The sequence below is a fragment of the Dicentrarchus labrax genome, unplaced genomic scaffold (genome assembly GCF_905237075.1).
Source record: "Dicentrarchus labrax unplaced genomic scaffold, dlabrax2021, whole genome shotgun sequence".
Taxonomy (NCBI): Eukaryota; Metazoa; Chordata; class Actinopteri; family Moronidae; genus Dicentrarchus; species Dicentrarchus labrax.
This window is the reverse complement of record NW_026136716.1, coordinates 11,614,050-11,630,050: the sequence shown is the minus strand read 5'-3', so window position 1 is coordinate 11,630,050 and position 16,001 is coordinate 11,614,050. Positions and strand designations below refer to the sequence as shown.

General features: G+C 42.4%; 2 protein-coding genes across 2 annotated transcripts in view; one reads left to right on the top strand and one right to left on the bottom strand.

Moving 5' to 3' along the window:
• Nucleotides 1-714: 714 nt before the first annotated feature.
• Nucleotides 715-10,817, bottom strand: LOC127378690 (male-specific lethal 3 homolog). The gene is made up of 14 exons (XM_051427836.1): nucleotides 10,560-10,817; nucleotides 9,163-9,245; nucleotides 8,870-8,965; nucleotides 8,566-8,660; nucleotides 8,376-8,473; nucleotides 7,888-8,016; nucleotides 7,387-7,544; nucleotides 7,057-7,215; nucleotides 6,689-6,924; nucleotides 6,449-6,538; nucleotides 5,892-6,001; nucleotides 5,469-5,568; nucleotides 5,236-5,320; nucleotides 715-2,514 (listed from the first exon to the last, which is right to left on the bottom strand). Exons 1-14 carry the CDS (start codon nucleotides 10,656-10,658, stop codon nucleotides 2,415-2,417), a joined length of 1,638 nt encoding a protein of 545 aa, XP_051283796.1. The 5' UTR covers nucleotides 10,659-10,817; the 3' UTR covers nucleotides 715-2,414.
• Nucleotides 10,818-14,746: 3,929 nt separating this feature from the next.
• The window catches only part of LOC127378683 (rho GTPase-activating protein 6), an 81,830-nt gene continuing 80,575 nt past the window's right edge, over nucleotides 14,747-16,001 (top strand). The window contains exon 1 of the mRNA XM_051427816.1: nucleotides 14,747-15,467. Within this exon, the coding sequence (XP_051283776.1) occupies nucleotides 14,973-15,467 (495 nt within the window). The 5' untranslated portion in view covers nucleotides 14,747-14,972. The remainder of the gene's footprint in view (nucleotides 15,468-16,001) is intronic.

Below are 16,001 nucleotides of genomic sequence, written 5' to 3'. Positions count from 1 at the left end.
TTTGAGGACTATCAGTCTCAAAAGTGCCTGATTTAGAGCAAAACATTAAACTTTCATCTCTGCCAAAAACATGTCCACCTCTGCTTAGAACAACAAGTACCAGAAGACACAATCCATCTTCAGCAGACAAGGGTACATTGATTTGATCAAAATTGCCACTTGCCCTCCAAATCCTGCCGGGCAACGATGACAGTCTCATAGCACATCAATAGCAGACCCTGTCTTGCCGTTTTGACTTTTATTCTGGTAGTTTTATCTTTAAAGACCTTTGATTAAATAGTGTCAAAGTAGTGTCAAGTTTTCACATAAACGAGCACCACTAGATTCAATAGGGGGTTCGCTTTCAAGTAGCTCAAAGAGAAAACAGAAGAGCCACGTTGAGAAGGACAGCAGATTCAAAATGTCAAGCGGTGGCGACGGCATTTTTAGGCTTCAAGTTTTAATCAGCTGTAGTCTGGGGATATGGAAGGTCAAGGTAGCTGATAAAATTCTCCCATCTGCTTTTAAGTTTTAATAGGGGAGTGCTTAGTGAGGTTTTCAGTGGTTCAAATCCATTTGCCAGCTCCCTGTGGATTTATCTTAGAGTAAAAAAAACAGTAGGAAGGAAGGAAGAGGCGCAGGAATGAGCAGGCATCGACCAACGCATTGGAGAAACTGAGCAGGCCAGTGTGGGCAGACACAGTCATGGTGCTTTTTGTACATGTGAGAAGTCGGTAAGCTTTAGGAGGTCTTTATTTGAAACTCTATGAAGAAAAGGAAACAGACATTGTTGGAAATAAACAACAGAAAAGTGTACAGGCTATGCAAATCATACCTCTGTACATAACACAAGAAACATACATTGTATTATACATACAGCGGTTTATATGATACTGTATAGACAGATGTCTGGAATGGGTCTTGTCAAGTATTTTCTAACCAATTCAACAAACAACATATGAACAGTGATCCAGTGGTGTGCAAAGAAAAATAAATAACATACTGATCAACAGGTGTTTTGTATTTACATTTTCACAATGTCATGACAAACTACAAATTAGCTTTTGTTGCATTTACAAATATTAGTTTCTGACTATTTCTTATAAAATGTTTGGCAAACAGCATCCGTTGTTAAGTTGTAAATCACATACATGTAAACTAATTGAGTTTTGACACATTCAAGTGATTGCCTAATCTTTCAGGTACTCAATCAACTGAATAGGTCTAAAACAATCTTTAATATTTGAAAGTACTAACAGCCTCAGGTTTTTAACGGTGTGTTAAGATTACCTGTTGATAAAGATTACCTTCAGTAAAAGATATTACAACTTTGCTGTGTATGAAAATGGAGGAGCCACACGCTTTGCCATTGTGTCTTATGCTGTTTGTTACTGACAGTGAGAGGAACAGGTGGAAAACATTTAAATAAAAAGCTGCTCGACATTTATCAGACATGAACAGGACAACATGAAAAGCAAAACAAAGCAAGAAACAAAATGCCTTATGGACCGTAAGTGGACATTACACATCCAAATGGTGTAATGCAAAAGAAAATTCCAGAGGAAAAAACATTCCTGAAAGTTTTAGAGCATCGGTAAATTAGAATTGCTCAGCGAAAGCAGCGAAGCATCTCCAGGATAAGAAGAGCAAGTCCTACTGTAGCTGCAGAGGAATTATTTCCGGAAGAGGATCACTGGTGGCGCTGCAATCGAAGCGCTTACAGGAAGGGACGACACTGAGAGGGGCCCACGCTACCAGGCAGGCGAGCAAACATACAATGCCCTGAAGAGTATTCAAAATGAGTTTATTGGGCAGCCAGAACAAGAACACAGGGCTTTCCAATCTGTGTCCCTTCCTATTAACAGGCCACAATATTCCAAAACTGTGGCTATGAGGAACCACAAGGTCAGAGTGGGCGAAGAAGGAGCTCTGCCCACAGCTGAGTGATTTAAAACTTGTTTTAGCTGGCCTCTAATACCTACAGAGGCTGGAGAACTTCCCAGCCTGAGCCTGGCTTTAGAAAGTGTAGGCCAGGTAATAAAAAAAAAAGCAGCTCTCTCCTATGAATTAAACCTTATGTGGGGCTTTACGGAAAGGTAGTGCATGCCAACACACATGCCTTGGACGAGTACACTGAAGCAAAGCAGCGCAAGGTTGCTTGACATGCAGGGCAGTCCCACAAACAGAGCATCGGGCGAGGGTTAGTGGTGCATTAGAAGAACAACTGGTTCCACACGGCAAAGGCGGGAAAACTAACATTAAGCCAGAGGAGGAGAAAAAGGTTTGTCCAGGACAACAACGCAGCTGAAGTCCAGAGAAAGCTGCTACTTAGTCCTCTAAGCACGAGCCCAGACAGGTCGGTCTCAACAAGCTGAAGGGGAAATTCAGCGTAGAGACAAGCAAGGGAAGGAAGCACAATGGCCCCGACGTCTCCTTCAATAAACTGGCCTCGGTTGTTTCATGCTGTAGTGGGCCTCGGATGCTGACACATATGCCGACTCAGGGAAAAAATCCTCGTTGAACTCTGCCATAAACCTAAATGAGAGAGGGCGGGAAAGGGAAAGTACAAGAGAGAGGGAAATCTGGTGAGATATATTTCGAGTCCTAAACAATGTTCAGCAGTCCTCTCTGTTCACATTAAATATTCAACATAAGCCGGCTGTCACATGACAAAACAGCACCGACCCCGATAGGCTTACGTGAGGCAGGAACGCGTCTCATATGTCACGTCCCGGGTTAACTTTAACTTCTGGTTTTCCTAGATATCCCTGGCTCATTCCACATAAATCCTAGACCCCTTGACCTCTGCCCCGGGGTATATATGCTAAAGACAAAGCCTCCTCATCCATCCCTATACCGCCACCAGAGAACCAATCGCTATGACAGAAAGACAGAGAACATGAGAATGACCGACCAACAGTCAGAGAGGGAAAGAGTGAAACCCCCCCACCCTCCCATCTAATCAGCAGCGGGGAAAACTAATCCGGAATCTTCTTAGTATCCTCTACTCGGCCAAATCCTCTAAATCTTGCCATCTCATCTTAGCTCCACCGGCCCTCCTAATCTCAATGCAAACAAATTATCCTCATCAGAGGAAAACTTAAGAACGAGTTGACAACGAATAACAAACAAGACAACCTAATGGGACAATAAAGGGAACATGGGAGAACCGCAGTGAACAAATCAAAAGAAAGTAGATAAATTACGTTTATTTAAACTTAATTCTTCACTGCCAGCAAAAAAAAAAAGTTAATCATTAAGATTCATTGAAAGGCACTGAACAGGTTATAATGCATATTTATTAATTGTAAAATTATTTTTTGTGCTGTTTGGTGCAGGATATTCAGGCTTGTGCTAATCTCTATAGCTGTAAGATCAGTAATAACACAAGGCAAGCCGCTTTAGGCATACACATTGTAAATCAGCATAACGTGTGCACACACACACACCCACACTTAATCATAATCATTCTTGCGGAGAAAGGGAGAGTGAGAGATCAACTGTGGCCAAATCCCAGAATGCAATGCACTTCAGTCTCTGCGACATCAATCAGTTTTTTTCCCGCTCGGCACAATCTGCCACGAGGCTGATTTCAGAGTAAAAAGGCATGAAGGCTTTCCCGAAAGACACCACTGTTTCAGTTTGTGTCCAGCCTCCTGCAGAGTCCCCAACACAGTCAAAATATTAATTAGTTGCCGAAGAAAAATGTCAGCATATATTCTCCATTCCGTATTATCAACCTGTCTTGGCTCGTCACAGAGCTACAGAGGAGATTGAAAGTGCAAAAGTTAAAAGCGCTTCACTCTTCTTTGCAAGTTATTGTCTGTGCCGTTGCGCAGATTAATGTTCTATGACAAGAGATGCATCAGTGATTTGCATCCAGTGCCAGTGGAGTGAAGTAAAAGACCCTTCTACCCATGTTTCCTCGACTGCTGATGACACTGCATGAGATGCTTTGCCCAGAGGAACTGCTAATGCTACTGAAAATAATAAGGTCTCTGTATTTCATTTTGCACAGAGTGTTATGGTCCCATTTTGACCACGCTGGTTTAGAACACTTCTGTCCCGCCGTGAGAAAAAATATCAGCTGAAGGCATCACATAGCTGAATACAGTAATCCTTTCATTCTGCACACCCGTCTCACATAAATGCCAGTTTTAGCTATTTTCAGAAGACCACCTTGTGGTTTTTGTGGCACCGAGTACAGAGCTCCAGTTTATTTATTTATATCCATTTTTTTTGGTTGAGTGGGGGAACAGAGGTAATTTGGGCTCTCAGACTCAAGTTTGTCACTGTGCCCACTTCCACGGTGAGTTCAAGTGCTGCTCCACAGCACTGCTTGGTGGCAGGAGGCGGTACTGCGTGTGTTTGATTAGAGAATGAGAGGACCTAAATCCCCCAGGTTTGGGACCGGCTGAACTGAAGATCGCTAGGGAGGATTTAAAGATTAGACTCCCGCGCTTGTGTAACGCCCACTCATCTCCCTCCCTCTAACACATGCTCTTTCTCACTCCATCTCTTCCTCCCCTCCGTGTTCTCATTTATTTTAGTCTTCCTTGCCTTTTTGTTTTGGGGTTTCTGGGTTATTTTGGTGTATTGATTATTTCCTGACAATCACTGTTTTTGTGTTTCTAGGAATTCTATTGTTGTTGTTAACCTTTAATCTCTGCTTTTGCTTTTACTATGCTCCTGTCACGCAGGCTACCAAACACTGGTAGTGTAGATAAGACACTAAATTTGATTGTCTGTTCTACAGACTGTGCCAATAGCTTCCAGGTTTCCTCTCCCTGTGAAATGAGAACTTCCTGTAGCTCAGGCAGTTGTTATTGAGCTTTAACACTTAAAGCGAGGTCAAACCTCGGGTAATGGACCGTGCAGGTTATTAGCAAGGTGCATTTTAGTTCCTAGTTAATGTCCCATTCCTTGAATGCGGCACCTCACCTTCTTAATGATTTATCCTCCAAGGAAATTATATCTGACTTCACACAGCTTCTGACCACCTGACGGCACAATCTATTTTTCCAGAAGGGGTGAGATTTCAATATTATGTGTGAATGTTTTAGTGGAGGGACTTTAAGCCTTCAGGCCTGAGTGCTCCAACGATTGTTTGTGTCCCATCTGCACAGTGTGAACAAACCTGTATTCTTTAACCCATTTTAACTAAGTCGCTTCTATCCCTCTCTTGCTATGTAAAGAATTTACCTCTCATGCGTAAAAGTAATAACACTGATACATTTGAACACAATTATCATTTACCTGAGAAAGAGTTCTAAATGCTTGACCAGGGCTCGGAGATTCCTCTCAGGGATCTGCATTTTTCCCAAGATCTCAGGAAGCTTAACTGGAAGAAAAGCAAGACAGTGAGCATGGGAGGAGTTGCACAAAGGGACACGAGACTGGCGGGAATCATCAAAATTCAGTTCAAAACAATTCAACTGCGGAAATGAGTACAGAGAACCAGTTAGAGTAAAACGATGAAAGACACCAACCAAAAAGCCGCAAAAGGTGCTGAGCGCCGTACAGATAGGAGGGGGGAGGAAGCTGGTCGTTCAGAGGGTAGTTATCAGGAGTCAGCTTCCAACTGAGGACCTGGTTGACAGAGTACAATGAAAAAGCATTTAACAGAAACCTTCACATATTTACGACACATTTTATTCACTGAATCTGAAATGCAGTTCTGAACTGGTCAACTGATTGGTCAATGTTAACTTGGCGATACCATGGGCCTGAATGAGTGCAAGCAAGAAGTTTTACATATTGGGTATTTTGCGTTGTCTGACAATTAGACCTCATACGGATTGCTTAAATTCTCTCCCTGCAATGAGGGAGGCAATTTATGTAACTATGCTAGTGTCCTTGAGCAAGTCATCGCTTCCCTTCCCGCTTGCAGTATGTTCACACAATTTAATCACCTCATTAAGCTCATTGTTTCTCCGGCTCTCGAGGCCATAGAAAGGCCCACTTCGCTCTTTGCTTGGCGTCAAGGGCAGCGGGGAAGATGAGCCACTGTGCACTGGGGTTTCTGGGTAAAGTGGAAGAATGGAGAACGACATGTTTAAAAGATAAACTTCTTGCTGCGTAGCTTATCGCTCATTAACCAAAATGAATCAATGACAGCAAGGATTAATGCAAGCAACAAATAGTTTTGAGGGAGCAAAGTTAGTCTAAGGCGAGTGTAGTTGAGAGGGGATGAATGTGGGAGGAAAGAAGTAGGATAGCACCATCTACTGGGCCAAACTGGCTATTACAAACGCAAAAGGTTGTCAGTACACTTAACATAATTATACTAAAAGTTTTAGGACAGATTAGCACAATATATACATACATCTTGACAAGTCAAAGGATGAGCTTCATAGAGTGGAAACAGGAATAAATATGTAGTGGTAGAAAACTTCACAAGGTCAGTTTGAATGTTGCAGTTAGAGTAATACCACAATAATAATAAGTAATATTCTTTGTGTCAGCTTACTTCTGTCGAGGTTGAGGAAGAACTTGGGCTGGGATGAGGTATCAACTAAACGGCGTTTGAGCTGTGGGGAAGCTGTGGCACTGCCTCCTCCTGGAACATTACATTCATTACAGAAAAATAATTGTAGCAATATGCTTTCACAAAACATGAGAGCTGACACATATTACTGATAAAACATACAAGAATACAGTCTCTTTATATGCAATGCAATGTTGGATTGTTATTAAAAAATCGAATTACCTCCACTGCTTCCTTCAGCAGGCCGATCACCTCCAGATGTGTTCCTGGTGGAGCGTCTGAGCGACTGCGACTGGTATGAGATGCAGTCCATGTCAGGGTGACGCCGGCGCTTCGGGGTGGGGGTTGGGGCGGTGGGAGTGGTTGCAGAAATGTCGCTCAGGGCAGGTTGGCTGTCTGTGGACTGGGGGGTGGGAGGGTTGTGCCCCAACGGGCTCGGGCTGCGTTCTCGCTGGGCGCTTCAAACGCAAATGGAGAGAAAAAGACTTATAGCTTCACGGTAGAGCAAAACAGACAAAGTGCAATACACTGCAGCCGAGCAGTGGTTTCTGAAACAGCATGTCAGACTCGATTTATCATCAGACACTTACTTGCTGGAGCAGGGGGAGCTTTCATTGACGGCCAGGAAAACCCTGGAGGAGCTGACCTTTTTGAACTGAGCTTGCTCACAGGGGTAGAGGAGGATCATGGGTAAGGTGAAGTCAAACGTGATCCTCAGGCCGTCGACCATCTCCTTACACAACTCCTCGCTGAAAGAAAATTGAATGATAATTACCTCATAACTAAAGCTTATAATCATACATGCAGATCTCTGTGCCAAATGTAGAAATGAATCTGATAATTTCATAAACATTATTGCCTGAATGATTATTTCACCGTTGGCGGATGGTCCATGTTGGCTCATGTGTGTTCAGGCTCACCTCTTCTCTGGAGGGATCGGCTGGGGGCTGCTGCTCTGTGTGGTGGTCTGCTGACGCCGGTACCTCTCGTTGGCCATGAACGCTTTATTGATGGCAAAGTGCTTGACGTAGGACTCTAGGATGTGCACGACATTCGTCTGACAGGGAACCATCACCAGCTAGGCAAAAAAACAAAGCCAATTATGAATAAGCCTTGGGTTGATTTAATTTAGGCAAGCTTTTTATATATATATATATATATATATATATATATATATATATATAGATAGATATTTTTTTTTTTTTGGGGGGGGGCTTTTATTCCCTTTAATTGATAGTGACAGCTGAAGAGTGACAGGAAAGACACAGCGAAGGCTACAGGTCGGAGTGGAACCAGCAAGGAGCCTCTGTACATGGGGCGCCAGCTCTACCAAGTGAGCTGTCGTGGCGACACCTTCTTCACAATGCATGTATCAAATTCCTAAAAGACAATGTTTACCACTCCCTACGATCCACACATACCTTCTTCCTCTTGTTGATGTAAAAGCAGTCGTCCTCCAGTTTCTTCTTCAGAATATCGGGGATGTTGATGTCAACATGGACGACCTTCTCCTCGCACTCCCTTTTTACATTAAGGTCTGGCTCAACCCTCTGAAACAAACGAGATACGAACCTTCAGGTACACGCTCTACAGAACCCAAGAGGATATGGCTTTCTGTGGAAAAGTCAGGTATAAAACTCATGTTTGGTTTAACCAGTTTTGGGTCAGTCAAGTAGTTTGCATAAAAATACTGGTTTACCAAACTGATAACAGTAAGATCTAGACCATGTTTAACCTACAAGGCCACAGGTGTTTACTATAAACGTACATTACAATGGAATGAAGGAAATTAACATCAATTTCTGATGCAAGTTGGTCCAGATAACGGCATCAACTTAAGTCTTAAAATGTAAATGTTGGTCTATCTATGCCCCTTGTCTGAGATGGAAACTGCACTGATCCACTTCACCATTTTGTTGATATCCTCAGAGAAGGTGCTGTCCCCGCTATTTGAAGAGTCAGGGTCAGAATCGTCGCCGTCACTGCTCTCCGAAGACGAAATCAAACCTGGAGACGGTGAAAAATACGGAGAGGGATTAATGTGATTGCTGAGGGAGGCTGGGAGCGAAAAACACAAAGACGAGAAAAAGATTTCTCACATGCGTCATCACTGTCGTCCTCCTTAGGGAGAGTCTTCAGAGAAGATTTAGTACCAGACTGACGACGACGCCTCTTCGCCCATCCCTTTCTCTTCCTACCACCAGGACAAAAAACAAAAACACAAGCTATCTGTATTAGTCTCTCCGAAAGACAGAAAAGCTACAAGTGTCATGTATATTCACTGGCAGCATTGTGCCGTCCTCGTTGAAACAGATACACATACATGAAAATATACTCAACAGTTAAGATATTTTGATGGTATTTACCTCCATGGCTGAATGAATGAACATAATATGAACTTACATGCGACCTAGAGCTTTGCGAGCCAGTTTATGTTGCAATTTACGGTTTTCCTCAGTGTCCCTTAGGACATGATCCTCTGCAGCCCAACGATCCCAGCTACCCAAAAACACACACACATTTAAAAAAAAATAAAAATCACACACACCTGCATCATTACACAAGTTGATGAACATGAGATCCTGCAACGATACACACTACAATGAGAATGATACAGTTAGGTAGGTGGATGGCAGTAATTCTGGGTTCATCTACCGGTAAGAGTAGATTATCAAAAGTATGGCAATTAATGTTACCTCCTGTTCCAACCGTTGAAGTGAATCAGGTACTTTGGGATTCTTCTTCCATGTTCATCTGTACCTATCAAGACATCAAGGACCTGTAATGTGAACACACAATGAGTACGGTGTTTTCCAGAGGCTCAAGTGGGTTTGAAAGACAGCGCTTGTACACACAGACACTTTGGTGAAGTCAGCAGAGGTGTGCATTAATTCAAGTACTGATCTTTAGCATGCTCTTTGAGTATTTACCTGTTTTCAGACTTATGTATTTTTAGTTCTTTGCATTTTCAACAGGAAATATGTTTTTTGCAAATCCTGACTTTACACAAAACCAAATGGCAAATCAGTCATTATCATTTAGTTGACTTTATTGTGCTACTGAAGTACCATAATAACCTCATTATAACATTACAGTTTAGCTCGGAACTAGCAGCATTAGCTTTCCTCATACACTGTAAGGGACTCGGGAATACCAGTAAAATCTACTTTTAATGCATATTTAACTCAATGTACAAGTAACTACACAATACTAATGCCCTTATCAACTCAGCATCAAATAGACCCGCTACAACATTAAAATGATGCGTACAGATCCACTTATTACTAATATTCCGTATATAATAATAATAATAATAATAATAATAATACGTATGTTAATATTTTACATTGTTGTACAACTAGTTCAGTGAAATACCTGAAGCTTCTTACACCACAGCAACTCAAAAACATTTAGCAAAACCCGACCCAGTGTGCGTCGATGTAAACACTCAGTCGCCCTGCTTTAGCTTTAGCCTGACAGCTAACTAGCTGGCTAACGTTAGCTCAGTGAAAACAACATTGTGCACCACGTTAGCAGACCAAGTTTCAAAAAACACATTAACACAATATCGTTAGTTTGCATGCAATGGCATTTAAACAGCTAGACACCAGTAAGTGATACGTTACAATGCTCCGTGTTGAGCAAGTTAGCGGGGCAGATGTGTTGGTGCGTTTGTTTATTGTGTGTTTTAGGTGCATTAAAGTCCTCTGAATGATAACTACTCCGGCTATAAAATATCTCCGGCGTTAATTTAAATAACATTATTGCATGCAATGGTAAATAGTTTTGACCGAAATGTCTCACCAGGGAGTCTTAATTTAAAACGAACTAACAACAACACAACGTTATTTGTCTTTACTACTTAAAAACATGCGCTTCAAGAAACATGTGCAATCAAACGTACCCCGGAAATCAGTTAGCGTTATATGAACAGCTAACGTTATATTACAAAGGCCTAAAGTGGCCTTCACGGTCGACTCCCAACCTTGTTCCTTTAACATTACAGTATCTACCTTGCTTTTCCAGCATATATATTAGTTGTTTCTACTAAGTCCTCATACCGTAGAGCTAAATGACTTGAGCAAAACATTACCTTAGCGTCATACAACACTTTAGCCTTGGTGGGGTCGGGTTCAAAGCACAGGACTCGTTCTCCTTTGTGAAATTGATATTTAATTCCCCGCGAATTCATTTGTTCATGGCGACGTGTGGGAGAGGGGCATCGATCTGGACCCTATAAACTCCTTAACCCTTTCCTTGCCAAGCTCTTTCCTGTGAGGGGTCTTCCACAAAAACAGAGCACGGAGGGATGGCGCTGTTGTGGGACAAATGCAACCATAGGCTTTTGCTGCCTTCATGGGCACCTCGTAATTTCCCCCTTTCGGGTCTGCGGAAACAGAACCGGACTTTGCACATGGGCCGCTGTGGATAGGGACTGTTCGTTATGCATGGGAGGGCAGGGTGGCTCAAAACAGAATGAAATTATCTTTCAAGCACAACAATAAAAGTGTGAAAAAGTCCAGATCAGAGCGTTTCTGGTCTGAATCTTGTGGCCTTACCAGTTCCCTCACAAACCTCTCCTCACTCTCAGCAACTAATCTCTCTATGTCTGCAAGTGTCCTGCTGATATTAGCTCCACTACTAGACAAGCAGGTGAAAATGTTAGTGTTGGGGTTTTTGAACAGTGGATATTTCATGTGGGTTTTATTGGATATGCTATTTTGGCGGGATTGGACTCAAAGTGACAGCTGCTGGATGGAAACAACACTGGTAAGTTTGGGTTTGTTTGCAGACCTCCGTGTTTGCTTGGTTATTGTAGTCCTACAGGGTGGCTTGGGGTGGTGGCTCCCACCCCTAGAAATTACCATGCCACCCTAATTTGGTGTCAAATGCTGTCAAATTAAACAAATGAATTTAAATTAATTTAAAAAAAAAGAAGATGTTAAGAAATGGAAATTAACAGGTAATTTAATGATCTGTTATGGCTCTATTTTAGACTGTGGAAATGTGGTAAAATCAAACAATATATTGCTTTCTTATGCCACCTTAAGATATTTGTATTTAATACTCAACAATGTAAAGTTTTTGACTTAAGATATTTTCATTTAGGGGCTTTTTTTCCCAAGCAAATATTCATATATGTGAGCCTGTGCGATTAAATCAGCACATATATACTAAAGTCTGCCTTTTGAATCCTTTATCTGACTGAGGTTTGTTTATACATGAAACTGAACATTAAAGACACACGTCTCTGTCACAATTTCAATATGAGGTTCAATGTTGATGTAAATATTTCAAGAATTTATAACTTTTATTTCCATGTCATTAATGTGTGAGGGCATTTGAATAGACACTAAAGTACCCCTATCCTATCCATCCTCATCCATTGTGTAGCATTTCGTTGCTTTGTTTTGGTCATTTTTGAATGTATAACTTCTACTCGCAACATTTCCCAATAACAGTGAAGGCAGCATGAAAATCGCAATTCCACTACTTCAAATGGTCTCTCACGGACGCCGTAGTAGCGGTGCAATTTCCAGAAATGGCCAACAGATGTCAGTATATGCGCACAAAAACACTTCCATGAACTCAGTTGCCTCAGTGGTGAAGTCACCACCAGACTGCTTTCATTCCATCAGGTTAATTAGCCTGAATACATGCAGGGTATTTATTTAGTCTAAAGCCTACTTATTAGCACTTTGTATTAGCGTTTTTTTTGTTTAGGCCGTGTGTACGAGTGACATCATAAATATTAAGCTTCCAAACTTCGGGTCCTTCAGGGATCCATTAAAAAAACACGTGAAAGAGATTGTACTGTCATTCCGTTCTATTCATCCCAATTTTAATTACACATTTTATCTTCATCTTTATAATCTGCACATCCAGATGGAAAAAATAGATCCTACAAGAGGGATAACAATCTCACCAAAGAGGAACGCCATCTGTGTCTGTTTAGGGATCCATGACATGAAAATTATTAAAAAACCTGCAGAGGATATATTGGACTCAATTACAACTCTGCATGATCATATTCTAAGATTAAATATCTGTATTAAACCAACCTATACAGATGAAGCAACCCTGGGTATCATACACCCACTTACCTTAGGGTAGCAAAACATGTTTTAGGGTCATCAGTTTAGGGAAAGACCCTCTACCTTGAGGTGAAATACTGTAAAAGAAAATTCACCACAGCTCAATAATCTAATCTTCCTCTATTGGAACAATATGGAGGCTCTTAAATATATACAGTACGGTTATGTTTACATGTGCAGCAGGAACACGGATGGATGCATACATCGCTCCGGGGTACAAACGGCGTGTATTTAATTTGATACCGTGCTTTATGCTTGCAAACACATTCAATTACTTCCTTAATATCTGAGTTTAAGCACTTAAAGGAAATCTACTTATTTATTTGTTGGAGCACTAAATCTGGAATCCACCGACTGTAATGTTAATTGTCTTTAAAAATAGACCCTGTGTCACTGGTTTATTGTTTCATGTTCCATATCTAGGCCTACGAGTAATATGATTTCTTTTGTTGCTGCTGACCTTGTGACCATTTCATTCATATCTGTCTAACAGGCTTGGACAATGAAAATGCACACTGATCCCTGGCACAGGAAACCATGTCCCCACAGCTGAATTCGAAGCTCATTTTGCTTAAAATGGTTTCAGGCAGCGCTGCTCTTCCATTGTGCACCAAATATGGAAACAGTGTGTATGTAACATTGAACGTGACTGGCTGGAGTGTAGCCCTGTTGATTTACTCTCCTTCCCTTTCCACCCTGACTGCGTCTGATGTATTTTGACAGTCATGTCAAATGATCACTGTTTCACATTAACTGTTTGCCATGGTTACGCATTAGTAACCCGAGTCCTGCAATGCACAGATTGTCTGCAACATATGATGAAGAGCTCGAAGGCAGCAAGTCAAGGATGCTGCAAGGGGTCTGTGCTTTCTAAATCTGTGGTTTATTTGTATAATATCCCCTCAATTTTGCACTATTGTTCCATGTTGTTTTTGGATTTTTCCCAAAATGTAGTATGGGCACAGTTCAGGGCCTCAAGTGTTGGCTTCTTTCCATAAACCTTTTTACTTTATAAACTAATGCAGAACACCATGTCTTCCTTCTGTAAGTCCTGCTTCTGTGTTTTCACTCAGTCCGCGTCTCACTCTTTTTTTCCCCCCCCGCAGACTGTTTTTAGAAGGGTCAAATCTATCTCAGCTGTTATCACTGTCATGTCATGCTGTGTTTGTGTGTATGTGTGCGAGCGTGTCATGCGGCGCAGCTTCATAAGCTCCTTTATCAGCCCGTCCGGCACCCTCCTCTCCAGACTCCTGCTGTCTCTTTTCATTTTTCCCATACTTTCACACACTGGGCCACACATGCTCTTGCTCTCTCTCTCTGTCTCTCTCTCGCACACTCTCACCAGTTTAAACAAATGCACACACACTCACAGACCCATCCTAACACACTCCGACATCGCTGAGCTCCTCCACAAGCATCTGTGTAAACAAATATCTGGAATATGGCCTTTTTGCACAGGTGTATAAAGAAAGGCAGTGGCTATGAATCATATGGCTCACTTATTGTTTGGCTAATAATAGCACACAGCAGGCTTCACTGATAGGCCTATTATTCCCAGACAGCGAGGTGGATTAATGGGAGACAGGATTAATACGCCTATTTTCATCCCTGGCTAAATCATGTCTGTCTGTATGCATGACCTTCTGCCTGTCTGATTATTGTGTCTGTCTTCTTGCCTAATTACCTTTACGAAAATGAACTTATTAATTATAGAAACTCATCTAACCACACATTTTAAATCGCAAAGGCAGCAGAACACAAAGTTGCTAGTGTCCAAGTGTTATGAATTCAGACAGTTGGGGATAAAATGATGGTTTTCTGGCTGGATTTTGGTGGATGAGAGTGGTGGTCACCCACTGAGGATCATCTGGAGGTTGTTTACATTTTATCAACAAAGAAAAAAGAGGAGCCCTGGGGGTCTGAAGTTGACTCTTCAAATTCAAACTCACCTGGAGAGTTGAAAAACAAAATTCAAGTGCTTCATAAAAGAATATTTGGACATTAAGTTTGTTGCTTTCATACTGTGTGTGTGTGTGTGTGTGTGTGTGTGTGTGTGTGTGTGTGTGTGTGTGTGTGTGTGTGTGTGTGTGTGTAAGCACTGATCTCATGTTTTCTGAACCCCCCTCCCACACACTCACACACACTCACACACACATTCTCAAACTGTCTTCTCACTCCACTCCAGTTTGGGAATGACCAGCGTGCAGAGGAAAGCAGGAGAGGAAGTGAAGATTTGCTCTTTCTCCACTTTACGCAGCGTCTGCAGCCAAATGCGACACATTCCAGCTCCTCACCAGCTCGTACTTGGACCTTTCGGTTGATGGGGCAACACTAAACTCGTCTTATAGTGGTCGTGGAGCTTTAGAGAGACGCACTGAGCAGCGCTGATGTGAGATCCAAAATAAGGAGACATGTCTGCCGCACAAGGACTCCTCAACAGCGTCTTCTCCTGCTCCTCTCCTGCGTCCAAAGTCATGACAAAACGGAGGCTACGCCAAACCCGGAGCTTGGACCCCGCTATCATAAGACACTGTGACTCCGAGACCGAGGGAGTAAGTGGCGCATCGCTTTCTGGAGCGGCGGCTGCGGACGCAGGTGCGTCTCCGGAGCGCTTGACTTTGAAACCGGCTTTACGCACCAAGATTCCGACACTTAAGGAGCCCATAACCCCGTCCCTCTCATCTCCTTCCATACCTTTGGATGTTTCTCCATCCTCCAACTTCCACTTTGACTTTGATACGGTGAAGCGTGCCAAAAGGAATACCGCCGGGGATTTACCGTATCTGGTGAGGGGACCCGGTGCGGCGCCGTCCGGCAGCACCGGCACGCTGTTCTCTCCGCGGAGGTGGCTCCAGAGGAAAGTACAGCCGTCCAGCTCGCACGCTTATGTTGTGTGGAAATCAGAGGTAAAGTTTTTTTTAAAGTTTGATTCCAGATCGCTGCATTCGTTGCTTCATTCTGTGCTTTTAATTCAGATACCCCGCAGGGAACTTGTGCCACAGTTTCTCCCCATTTTCTTCAATTATCTCCTCACTATTATAGATGCATGCTGAAATGCTTTATGTCGGGATAGTAAAAGTGGCTAAACTCCATCCCTTAATTTGACCTACATACTAGCAAGTCTATATGACAGCTCCTGGAACAATTAGAAAAGGCAATCAGCAGACTTTACACACGGCTGACTCCATGGTGTGCCAGAAGACACATCTGCTGAAGATCTCTTGTCAGTACAGAAAGACTCTAGAAATTGCACTTTGGATTGTTGGAAAGTTCCACTTTGCATCTGAAATCTGACTGTGTGTCCAGTCACCATGACTTGAGGTGTGTGTGTGTGTGTGTGTGTGTGTGTGTGTGTGTGTGTTTGTGTTTGTGTGTGTGGAGATGGTGCTGCCTAACTGGAAGATTTATGAACTGGGAGTGTTGACCCAGCACTGACATCT

Excerpts from the sequence above, each read along its gene's own strand:
- LOC127378690 (XM_051427836.1), bottom strand. The coding sequence starts at position 10,658 with ATGAATTCGCGGGGAATTAAATATCAATTTCACAAAGGAGAACGAGTC. Across the intron at positions 8,474-8,565 it reads GGACGACAGTGATGACGCAT|GTTTGATTTCGTCTTCGGAG; the intron begins GTGAGAAATCTT and ends CACCGTCTCCAG. Across the intron at positions 5,321-5,468 it reads GCACCTTTTGCGGCTTTTTG|TTAAGCTTCCTGAGATCTTG; the intron begins GTTGGTGTCTTT and ends CTTTTCTTCCAG.